The sequence below is a fragment of the Acartia tonsa genome, chromosome 9 (assembly GCF_053477335.1).
Source record: "Acartia tonsa isolate MP-2025a chromosome 9, ASM5347733v1, whole genome shotgun sequence".
NCBI lineage: Eukaryota > Metazoa > Arthropoda > Copepoda > Calanoida > Acartiidae > Acartia > Acartia tonsa.
Genome location: NC_137268.1, coordinates 44,769,624 through 44,782,712, shown reverse-complemented (window position 1 = coordinate 44,782,712; position 13,089 = coordinate 44,769,624). Strand labels below are relative to the sequence as shown.

At 31.5% G+C, this 13,089-nt stretch overlaps 1 protein-coding gene across 1 annotated transcript in view; it reads left to right on the top strand.

Moving 5' to 3' along the window:
- Positions 1-13,089, top strand: part of Mical (Molecule interacting with CasL) — a 237,842-nt gene that overhangs the window by 133,562 nt on the left and 91,191 nt on the right. Inside the window, exons 28-32 of the mRNA XM_080171110.1 lie at positions 231-326; positions 2,723-2,858; positions 8,192-8,239; positions 9,966-10,037; positions 10,141-10,215. Of these exons, the coding sequence (XP_080027236.1) occupies positions 231-326; positions 2,723-2,858; positions 8,192-8,239; positions 9,966-10,037; positions 10,141-10,215 (427 nt within the window). The remainder of the gene's footprint in view (positions 1-230; positions 327-2,722; positions 2,859-8,191; positions 8,240-9,965; positions 10,038-10,140; positions 10,216-13,089) is intronic.

The window sequence follows — 13,089 nt, the reverse complement described above, 5'->3', positions numbered from 1 at the left end:
AAAGACTTCAGCAAGATTTCTTTACCTAAAAACTGCTTGTGCATTATTGGATCTTTGCTATTGCAGTTTCTTTAAGCCTACATAGGCTGCTTAGTAAACGGAAACTTATACTATCCGCCGTTAAAGTTCATAGGTTTTTGAAAATAATCGATACCAGCAATATTTTACCGGGAACTGCATCAGTTCAACAGTTTTTTTTTTGTTAATAAAAAAAATAATAATAATTGTAGGGAAAAGAGGGAGCACAAAAGAACTGTAACGCGAGAGGACTCGGAAACTTGGTCAATGGCGCAATTATTGGCAAGAGATAACAAAGAGTATAAAAGGTAATAGGTAGATAGATGAATAGATAGGTAGCTTGAAAATAGTTAGGTAGATAGATTTATAAATAAGAGACATATAGATAAATAAAATGAAAATTAGGAAAGCTTGGTCAATGGCGCAATTATTGGCAAGAGATAACAAAGAATATAAAAGGTAATATATATATAGATATTTAGGTAGGTTGATTAATAGTTAGGTGAATAGATTTATATATAAGAGACATATAGATAGATAAATTGAAAATTAGGAAAGCTTGGTCAATGGCGCAATTATTGGCAAGAGATAACAAAGAGTATAAAAGGTAATAGGTAGATAGATGAATAGATAGGTAGCTTGAAAATAGTTAGGTGAATAGATTTATAAATAAGAGACATATAGATAAATAAAATGAAAATTAGGAAAGCTTGGTCAATGGCGCAATTATTGGCAAGAGATAACTAAGAATATAAATGGTAAAAGGTAGATGGATAGATAGGTAGGTTGATAAATAGGTAGGCAGAAAGATAGATAAATAGAGACAAATATAAATAGATAGACAAAATATAAATAAAGGGTGTGCAAAAAAATGCTGACTTTTTTAAAATTGCGCAGCTTGTGTTAATAGTAGAAAAATGTTATGCATATCGTTAGAACCGCTATGAACTCTATTTTTTTGAAATATAAGAACGGAACCTGTGCTACGCATAGTTAAAGAGCTACGTGTTAAAATGTCCCAACTGATGTAAAACTTGACTTGTGAGTAAATTTTAAAATATAACTAAAAATTAGAGAAGATATTTTGCAAAAAGAGATGCCTACATTTTTAAATTTTAAATTGCGAGGCTTGTGTTAATAGTAGAAAAATGTTACGCATACCGTTAGAACCGCTATGGACTGTATTTTTTGGAAATATAAGAACGGTTCCTGTGCTACAAATAACCTTGGAGCCAGATGGTAAAATGAACCAAAATTTACTCGCAAGTCAAGTTTTGAGTCAGTTGGGACATTTTAACACTTGGCTCCTAAACTATGCGTAGCACAGGAATCGTTTTTATATTTCCTAAAAATAGACTTTTTAGCGGTTCTAACGCTAAGCGTAGTATTTTTCTACTATTAACACAAGCCGCGCAATTTCAATTTTAAAAAAGTCCACATTTTTTTTTGCACACCCTTTAGATAGATACATTGAAGATTTAGAAAGGCAGGTCCATGGTGCAATTGTTTTAATACGGACAAAGTACATATTAACAACTGATAAAAAAAAGTGTTTTTTATAGAAATGTTCTAAATAATTTTATTAAAATTGTTTTTTGTCATCCCATAGATTATATTTTATTATCTGAGATTATCTTTCAATTTTAAGCTTTAATTATAGCAGCACAGATTTTAATAGTTTAATTTAAACTAGCGGCTTCGCCCCTAGCCTCTAGGGGCTTTTTCTAAAGGTTCAGGGGAGAATTTTAAAATTTTTGTTTACATTTTTTTTATATATTTTTTGTATTTCATAACATTTTATAACTCTTTATAACATTTTATAACTCTATATAACTTTTTATATTTATTTATATTAATTTATATTATTTAGGTAAAACCTTTGAATTTTTCTTTTTTTTTATTGTTTTTTAAAATTTCCTTGCCATTAGCCTTTTTGGGGCTTCGCCCCTACAGGAGATGGAAGTTTTCACAATCTTTTTGAATTTGATAAAACAAAGTTTAAAAAAAGAAAAGAAATTTAAAAAGAAGAAAAATGATGGAAAATATAAAGAAAATATAAAAAAGTATAAAAATATATAAAAAGATATAAAAATATATAAAAACTTAAAAAAACATGAAAATTAGAAAAAAATATGAAAATTTTTTTTTGGGGTGGAAATTTTCATTTTTGGGGGGGTTGGGGGTCCCCCCAAGAAAATAGCTTAAAACCACCACAGGACCAATAGGTATATACCCTGAAGAGTAGAATCCATTCGGTTCAGTGGTTACCGAGATCTTAAGCTTCAGATGGACGGACAGACGGACGGACAGACAGACGGACGGACAGACATCATTCTAATTTCTATTATAGACTTATCGCATCGTATTAAAGACAGCTTTCCGCGGATTGTGAAATGAAAAATTATAAGATTAAAACAAGTTTTGTTAGCCCCTAGGGGCAAAAAGTCCGGGATAACAAAACTTTTATTAATATTAGGATTTGTTTATTATATATTTGTAGAAAACTGGCTATAATACGTTACGTTACATGTTTTTTTAAAAGTGTTATTTCAAAGGAAAATCTAAGAGTACAATATGGTTATAAAATTTATCCTTAAGTTGCTCTTAAATAAAAATATCTATTCACAAAAAAAAATATAGTATAAAAAAAGGCCAAAATTTAACGTGACGAAAAATTGTTTCAACAAGAAAAATCATATTTTAGGCGTCGCAGGCGAAGCTTGGAAACGATAGAAAATGAATACTCTGACGGCGGGGGAGATGCGGAGAGAACGGGAGGCGGTAGGCGGGTGTCCAATAAGAAGAGGCTCACTAAACTTTTGGAAGGCGCTAGATTACAGGTGGGGTATTAACCATTCACATGCACAAGGTTTTTTTTTACATGGGAAGATAGTCCTTCTCTTTCAATATTTAGGAAGGTGTCTTTATGTGCGTTCCTTAAAATTTTTTGTCTTGCCGGTTCAGAGCTTTTAAAGCAATTTAAAGAAAAACTGTTTTATATTATCTTATTTGTTATGTGTTTCTGTAAGATTTCTACCCAAAAGATCTGTATTGTACCTGAGCAGGATTTAGTCTATTTGGTGAATTGATCTACAATTGTCCCCTCCCCTCCCAATCACTTCAAAAAATACGAATGAAATTAGATTACCTACCTTCAATTATTCGCTATAAAACATCTATACCTAATCTAAAAATTTTTAAAAAGTGATAAATTCCGTAAAGTTGTGATAAGATTCTAGTCAAATGCGCTTATTAGTTCAAACTGTTTTAAATGTGCGTTTGGTAAACATTAAGGATATTTAGACTTAATAAAGCTACTGTACTATCTATTCCCTTTTATATAAGTATATTCTTGAGTTTATTTTTAGAAGTACAGAATTTACATTAATGCTTGTAAAGAATTCCACATATTTTATTTGAAGAAAATAGAAATTGTATGGGAACTAGAACACATGCCCGCTTCACACTAACAACAGCTTTGAGGGTTGAGTTTTCTAAACACGGACAATTAAGTCAAGATTATAGTCAAAATATATTTTTAAAAGCGAAGCTCTTTTCGTTAATTTAGGCATGTTAGAATTGTCCTATCGATTTCAAATTTTGCATGGTGATTCCTTTAATAGTTAGGTACGATTTAGAAATCGTAGCAACTCTATAATCATCACCAAAATGTCCGTACGTCCATTTTAAACATGTTGATTTTTTAAATTTTTTAACAACTAATTTTTATGTGATATAATCATCCGATTTATCTGATTTTTGGTATGTTGATTCCTTGGACAACTAAGTATAATGTAATAAGCGAAGCAACTCTATAATCAAGTCCTAAAAATGTAAGTATGTCCATAAACATTATCCTGAATCAAGCAGTTTTTCAACAAATTTACTTACAATTTTGCTTTGACTCTTATACATTTATATTATTATTATTCAGTTCTGACACTATACAAGTGTTAATGACCGTTTGTCCTACCGTTTCAGTGCTTCGCTTTTATGGATGTTGTCATCCTTGTTTTTGTAAGATTTAGCAAGTAGTCAGAAATTCTTCATTATGCAGCCAAATAGGCCATTTCACAGTTTCACTATTGAAATAATGAATTAACATATATCCAAGGAGAGAGGGGACATTTGGACTAATAATTTACGCTGGTACCCAAAGTTCAATAAACACCCTGAATAAAAACACTCCCGCATTGGTTTACGAAAAAACTTAATGTAATTTTTATGAAATCTTGATTGGTTGGTTCAAACTGTCACTGTCCAAATTTTTCCATCAATAACTTTGATTTACAGAAGGGGCAATTTTGTTAAATGAAATTGGTAGCTATTTTTTGTTGATCAGAAAACTGTACCATGTTTCTGATCCTAACCCTATCTAGTCACTGTTTATTTTATGGTTGTGTCAAAAGTTTAAAGTTTGATAAAGTATGAAATATTAAATTAGGATATATTAGGTAGGAGGTATTTAATCCCCCGTTTTCAATTTTAATTTAAAAAAAGGATAAGTAAAAAAGATTTTATGTGGCGTTTACTAGGAGGATATCTTGGTAACCTCTACAAAAATATTCAACCTTTCCAGGACCTATGAGAAGCTACATTGAAAAGGAGAACCATATCGGTTCAGTTGTGAGCGAGATCTTTCGGTACAGACTCACACACAGTTAGAAATCCTGTTACTTTTAAATAAAGATATTAAAAACTAATAATACAAAAAAAGAATAGCTGTAACAAATCTTTGAACTCGTCAATTTAAAAAAAGTGTTTATTGACATTAAGTTATGAAATTATGATTTCTTTTAGTTCAATTAATAAAATAAATCCGCCACCATCCAAGTTTAATCCTTATGTCTTCACTGGTGTTTACTTAATCCTTTGACTTTTATTTTATTTCCCACTTAGCAGTAGTGTACCTACTTTATAGTTTCTATTCATTTTGTCGGTATGTCCTTTATAAAACATATTTTCTTTAAATCAAGACTTTAATATTAGCAATAGAGTAACCACTCTATAGTTCCTTTTACGCTGGCTTTGCTTCTATACCCTGACTGTCCGTATTTTTCACTCACAAATACTTTTTTTTTATATAAAAAAGATATTTGGGGTATGGTCCTTTCCACGACATCCCTCCATAAGGGGCGATTTGTCGTATTTTGAAAATGGCTTTTTATAGGTTATTTTAGGTTAGGTTAGGTTTTATTGGGTTAGGTGATTGCCCCACAGGTTTAGGTAATTGGCCCCGCAGGGTTAGAGCAGGGGCTAGAAATAGGAGAAAACTTACTGTGAAAAATACGAAGAATCGCCCCTTATGGAGGGATGTCGTGGAAAGGACTAAACCCGATATTTGTTGTCGTTATGTGACAATGCTTTTTGTGTAATGATTAACATAAGTGAGAAATTCTACTCTATATTAGTTAGACCATTAAAAAAATATATTTCAGTCATGCACCATGTTGACATACTTATATGTATATAACTATTTCATTTTTAAATTAACATTAAACAGAACTTTTAACTTATTATTGCTGCGTTATTTTTGGTTTAATACCCCTTGTTTTAATTTCCATGGAGCAATAATAACAGAGAAAGAGGGAACAATGGGCCGTTTATTACACCAGTCCCCAAAGTTTTTAAATTCCTTTTTTTTTTGTTCGTTTGCTTAACAACGATGGGGACAACAGTGAAGTGTTCAAACGTTTCAACCACTAATTTAAATGTTCAGAAGGGGTAGTTTTGTGTATCATCATTGGGGATGTAAATCAATTTATCGGCCTTTTTCTTATCCCTTTAGATCCCGGAATAATAATTATATATATACTTAAACGCGAAAAGTTGATGTTATTGTCCTTGTTTTATTTTCCACTTAGGAATAATGGATCTGTGCATTACTTGGACCATTTTCAACTATGAGACAAATATTTTTACAATGGATTACACCATTTTAACAACTATTTACTACTTTATATAATCACTAGCGGCTGAGTTCCTATATATAGGAGCTCGGTATTTGAAGTATTTTGAGTAAGAAAAGTTGGAAAATAGCCTAAAACTATCCAAGGACCTATAAAAAGCTTCCTTAAAATGGAGAGCTCATCGGTTAAGTATGTTGTTATCGAAATCTTAGGCTGCAGACAAAAAAAAACTTGCTTCACTATATAATACTTAAAAAAAAACTAACATGATTTCTATGTGTGTGTGTATAGAAGAATCTTGCATAGGTTCAAGGAAGGTTTATACCTATTTTAGTGGAGAATACCCAAAGAAAAATCGTTTCTAGAAAAAATAACCCGCTCCCAAATTTTTGATTTCCACAAGTAACTAATATACAAATAATTACACACATTGATATAGTCAACTTTGCATAAAATATTAATAAATCATCAACCTAATGAAACTCCTAAAATATGCCATTTCTCTTTATATACGTTCAAATATGACGTGTTAGTAAAGTCTGTTTGTAACAACCTGGATTACATTTAACAAACAAAAATAATTATGTCAAAAAGAGCGAAAAAAAAAGGTTTTTGGCGTTTTTAATTTCTATCACTTGCGGTGGCGCTCCTTGCCTCCAGAGATATATTAGATTTTTATCAAATAAATGGCCAAAAACCTACACCGGATCTTTATAAAACTTCCCCTAAACATTTTTTATAACATCTTTATAATGTAGGTGTTAAGTATATATCCCAAAATAAAATCACTACTGGACAATACATTAAAAATGAAACTAGTTTCATCAAATCATTTATCAAAGTTATTTCTAGAAAACTGGATTTTAATGAAAATTATCTTTAATTTAATTGTATAAAAGCTACGTCACACCTAAGTAAAGAAAACATTATTTTTGTCTAAACAAAGATCCATTTAAAGTGCTATTTTATTTGTCTAAAGAAAATTTATTCTGACCATAAGTACTAATCTCTTTATATAAGGTTATGTAAAGTATAAATTTTAAGTGGTTTTTGGTTTTGAAGAATCTGTAATTACTGAACCTGTTTTTACTTATCCAAGATTAAAATATTATATCTAGTGTAGTTCACGGTAAAATGTCTTTTTTGTAACGATTATCTGCAACAAACTATGAACTTTAATGGCTGCTAGCTGCGAAACAGCTGCACTGAACGTACATGTCATGCCCAAACACTATGTTAATCGGCATAAGAAGTCTTATAAATAATCTAGTTAGTCATTATTGAGTAATGACTATTTGAGATTATTTTTAAGTCTTTTACAAGCCTTTAACTTACAAGCAGAAACTCTTAGGTACTACTGTATATTAACTAAATCATAGTTTCAAAAAGGAGAAACGGTCATTTTTATAACATTTTAAGGTACAAAAGGTAATGATTATGTATCTTTTTACATGCTAATTAACCAATCTTTCATAAATACCATTTAAGTTTATTTTTATACAATCAAAAACACTGACATAAAAGAATTTCAGAAACACACATTAATTAATGTAATTATAGAAATGAAAGTAAATAGCGAACTGCCCAATTAATAAGTTTTGGAAAACTACATTCAATTGGTTTTATAGAGCAAAGCTTAATCACAAAGTTTTATTACGCGTTCTATAATTCTTAGAGAACTTTAGTAATAAGTCAATGGGGATACAATTTTATACATTCCTAATGATGAAAAACAAAATTGTTTGAATTCAACCAAAAGTACTTGAAATTTTAGCCAACGAATAAGATATTGTGGTCATTAAACTTTGTGTACCTGTTCTATTTACAGTCCAATGTCCCCTACCTCCCTGAACACTTTTAATGCGGTGTAATCCATGTCATTACATTGTAAATATCTAGAGGAAGGGATTCGTTTGATTTACTGCTTTACAATTTCCAATTTTCTAACTTTAATTTTCAATGATGTGGAAATTGGAAATTTCTTGATTTTTTTTATTTTTATGAAACTGTAATTTAGTCTGCAATTCTAAATTTGCGCAATTTTTTTTATTATTTTTCACTTTTTCTTTGCTTTTAAAATTTTTAGAGGTATAGGTAGTATATTAGCTTACCAGAGAAGCCTCATGTATTTCTCAGATTATTTCCTCGAACTTTTTTGGAGAGAGAAAAGTAACTTTTTCTGGGGCTATTTTGAGGTGGAACTGGACAGGTCTGAGGTTTACGAGATTTTACTGGATATACAAACTAGTTTTTGTTTATTTTAGGAGACGAAACATCCAAGTCTGGAGAAGCTTAAGCCTCTGGATATCAGGAAATTTTAATTAACATGATAACTCACAGGTTTCATTAATTAGAGCTCTTTAAAGTGGGATAACAGCCAGGGATCTAAATGGATAAGAAAATGAATAGCAAATTACTTGATGTACAATGTACATCCCCAATGATTATAAATAAAATTATCCCATCTGTAGAATACATTAGTGGTTAAAATGTTTGGACACTCAACTTCAATGAACCAAACAATAAAAGTCCCCAAAGTTATTGATCCAACGAATAAGAAAACGTTGTCATAAAACTCTGGTGATTAGTGTGATAAACATTTCAATGTCCCCTCCCTCCCTGGATAACTGGGTTACTTAGGCAAGGGTTGGTTATTTACAGAGGGAGGAAGGGGGCACTGGACTGTAAACTATACTGACTCCTAAAGTTTTAAAAACACGTCCTCATTCGTTTGCTTTAGAACCGCAGTGACTTCTCTAAAAACTTTTCCACAAAAAAATGATTTTGTTGACCATAAAGAATAAATTTCCGAAAGTTTAACAGCAAATTTTCCATTTACAATTTTGTATTATTATTTACTAATCCCCTTGACAACCGCTCTAAAGAAATTTTAACAAAGAAATTTATTATTTTAAATTGTAGGGGGGCATATTTTTAGAAATAAGATAAGTAAATTATAATAAAGGACCAACATTAAGCTTCTTATATAATAAAGGTCCAGTGATGCTGTTCACTAGATCTTAATGCCGGACATTCAGACTATATACACATATAGGTACTTGAGTATACTTTAATAATTTTCCCTTTTTTTTTCTTCCCTGCTTGTTTAGGTATATTAATCCTTTATTTCGGTTGATTAGAGCTTATGTTCTTTTTCTAATAAATTGTTGTTTTTGTTCTTTATCGTAAACAAATAGACAATGATCTAATTAGATAGGTTTTAGAATAATGCAGAAATATTTTGAAAGGGTGTTTATATAAATATCCTATTATTCTTAATTTGGTATTATCCTCTTAGAATTTTTTTTTTCAATATTGAAAATTTGAGTACTCCCCCCCCCCCCCCCCCCCCAACAGCGAACTATGAACTCTGGCCGCAGCGCTCGGCTCCCTAGCCTGCCTAGCCGCAGTGCTTAGCCCCCTTGCCTGCCTAGCCTAAAACCTAACCTAAAATAGTTGTTCGTCGGTAGTCAGGGAGAGGGGGGGGGGGGGGAGGGGGGTACAAAATTGAAAAAAATTTGAAGAAAAAAAAATTCTAAGAGGATAACGCCCATTTTTTGACTAAAAATGTTTACACCGACTGAACCGCTGCTGTTTGTGGTCTTTCTGAGAGAGAGAGAGAGGGGGAAATAGGCTGTTTATTTCACTAGTCCCCAAAGTTTTATGATAACTTTTTCTTATTAGTTAGAGAGGTACATCAATTTATCGGCCATTGTCTTATCCCTTTAGATTCCTGGGTCTTTCCCTTGCTGGTATGGAAGAGTCTTTTTTATATACCTAAAGTTTTTACTGATTTCTTTTTTAATCATTTCCTTGTTCACATACTAAAATGGAATGAACTCGGTGTAAAAAACTCTTCGAATTGAAATTGGTTCACAAGTTTATAGCATTTTGGTTATGTTGGGGTAAACAAAAAGTGAGGAGGGAGGAAGTTTGCCGTTCATTCATCGGCTCCAGAGAAACCTTTCGTTCCCTTGTCTTTACCTTAACATTTGATTGGTAAAAATCGTTAATTGAAATGGCCGCTGCACTGTCAGGCGTGAGGAAAGCTTCCAGAAAATCCAAGAATTAATATCTGGAGTTGCTGGCCACAAGGATCATAATACTCAGGTAAAAAATATTCAATAATCAATCATAAAGGATCTTTTCTTAACGTTATTTGCAATTATCTGTAGGTATAAATCGTCAATTGTTTTAATACACGCTTTTGCAGGATAAGAAGCCAAAGGATCTTGGACGGGCCATTGGTCGCTTGGACAGCGAGGAATGGTCGTTTAAACACATCCAGGTACCAGTCCTTATAAGGGAGGAAGGGGATATTAGGCAGTTTATTGCACTAGTCCCCAACGTCTTATAATAATGTTTTCTTATTCGTTGGCTTAACAACCTCGGGAACTGTTATTGAATTGAATTGGTTGGTTCAATTAGTAGAGTGTCTAAACGTTTCAGCCATTAATTTTAATCTTTAGAATTGGTAATTTTTGGTATCATAATTGGAGATGTACATCGATGTAACAGCCATTGTCTTACCCCTTAACATCCATGAGTCTGTATTTATTTTGGAATAAATAGTCATATACTGCCTTTTTTGTCATTGTCACAAGGACTCTGGTAGGAAATTGACAACTTATTCATACGTACTGTACTAAATCAATCATTACTTGGACTAATTTAACCAAATTAGTTTTTTTTTAGGTTTTTGATATTTCATACAACCCCCTTAAGTTATTCATTACAGTAAAATACAATTTTAAAATTTATTTACTGTGTAAATATGCATAAATATGACGTTTTTACTGACAATTATGTTGATTTTTACTCAAAGCATATATCTTGTAGACAATAAAATGATTATAACTTTCGTTCTATTTAAGATAAATTGATGAAATAAAAAGTACATTCAATTTTATTAAGCTGAAAAGTCACTTATTGATATTAAGAAATAATAAACCCCTTTGAGTGGGGGAGGGGGGGGGGGGCATTGAGTATCGAAATAAGAAACTAATGTAAATTTCTTTTCTACGGTGGGTTTTAATGATTCATATAGCAGCCAAACTGTTTTAGGCAATACCCATTTGTCTGTCTGTCCCTCTGTCTGTCTGTCCTTTTGTCTGTCTGTCCCACCACTTGTCTGTCTATCTGTCTAACTGCCTCTCTTTTGGATTTCAATGAATCATCTAGCATAGCCTAATTGTAATTTGTTAATGCCTCAAAGACTCTCTGTTACTATTTACCTGTCCCTCTGTCTGTCTGTCTGTCCCTTTGTCTGTCTGATCATTCACAGGTTCTCTATTGGATTTTATCTAATTAATTGTCTATTTTAGTAAAACTTTGATAATTCTTCTTGCCCGTCTGTCTGTCTATCTACTTAGTTTCTACCCTTGGTCTAACAGACTTATTCACTTAATTTATAAAAAATTAGATTTAACTAATAATATGGTGGTATCTTGTACCAAGAGATACACAAATAACCTTGTGTTGAAAAAAAACAAATAAAAAATTATTCAATTTCTTCTATGAAGAAAAGTGTAATACATGTTCCTTTATTCTCTTTGTACATCAAAAATATGTTTCAAATTTATAATATCAGGTTATATTCCATTAATTTATTTACAACTAAATTTTTTGACACCCCACTTATGACTTTTAACAGCCCCCTTTAACTAAAATCAAGGGTGATTTTATTAGGATTTTACCAAACCTACTTTATATAAGAAATTTATTACATTTTAAAATTTTTTTTATAAAAAGAGGATTGGGATATATCTCCCTCCCAACATTAACTTTAAAAACTATTGTAAAATATATTAAAAGTTATAAACATATATCTATCAAGATCATTAAAGGAATTAACTCAAGTTTGAGGGGGGGGGGGGCTTAATGCAACCATCTCGTAATCAATGCACAAATTGCACTTAGAATTCGAATTTTGTTACAAAACTTGGCATGAGTAATCCTTGGTACATCTATTTTCCCAAAATGGAACAAAAAGTTGCAAAAGTGACGGTTAACAGCTGACGGCTCAGTCATTTAGCCGTTTTTGGGCTATATTCAGGGCGAAACTATCATTAATTGCATAGGAATCAATTTTTGAAACATATTTTTGCTTTAAATATACATTTTTAAATTTCTTGTACCAGCTGCTAGAACTGGCTGAAAATGGCTGGGAGCGGCTAAGAGTATGAAGAGTATATAGGGCTTGTGACATGTCTAGGGGTAGGTTTTTATTGGTACTGAGCTCAAAAATACTACTATAAATAGTGGGGGTCCATCCATTTGGCAGCTGGGGCTGTTACACGGACTGTTAAAAACCTACCTAGAGACACGTCACAAGCCCTATCTACTCATTCTACTCTTGGCTACTCCAGGCTGAGTTGCGGCCATTAGCAAGCTGCCAAATAAATTTTTTTGTGGTATTTTAAAAATTAATAAAATAAAATTAATGGTCTTCTTATCAATAAAGGGGGGTTTGGTGCTGGAAGGTGGGCAAAATTGATATATATTGAGCTAAAATTTTTAAACTACCTGGTCCAGTAGTTACTGCATCTAAAAGAAAAACAAAATTAAAATTTTTTTTTTAAGTTAGGTAAGAAAAACTGCAAAAATGGAATTTGACTTTGCAGATTTCTTGCTACACCTTCATATGTTATAATTGAGACTGCTCCATTTTTTTGGTAAATTTCAGGTTTATATTTACATACTAGAATTGAAATTTTGTAAAAATCTTTAAAATTGAGATCACACAAAAGAACTAAAAAAACATTCTTTTTGCAGATTTCAAAAACTTTGAAGTGCTTGTGAGGTCACAATAATTGCATCACAGAAAAAAATATTTAGCATGGGTAATTTCAGATTTCAAAAACTTAGAAGTGCTCGTGAGGTCACAATTATTGCATCACAGAAAAAATATTTAGCATGGGTCATTTTTTTGCTTAAATCAACCACATTTTTACTGGGGGCAAAAATTTTTTCAAAAGTTTTTCCATGGCGGGATGATTTAATCTACAATAAATACTTTTGGCTGTTGACAGCTGTTCTCAGCCATTTTTGGCAGTTTTCAGCTGTTATGACAGCGAAATCTAGAAATTAAAAAAGTGTTTTTAGTAATATGTCCATGACATAAAGTCATAATGTTAATTAAGAAAAGTTTAATTCCATGGAA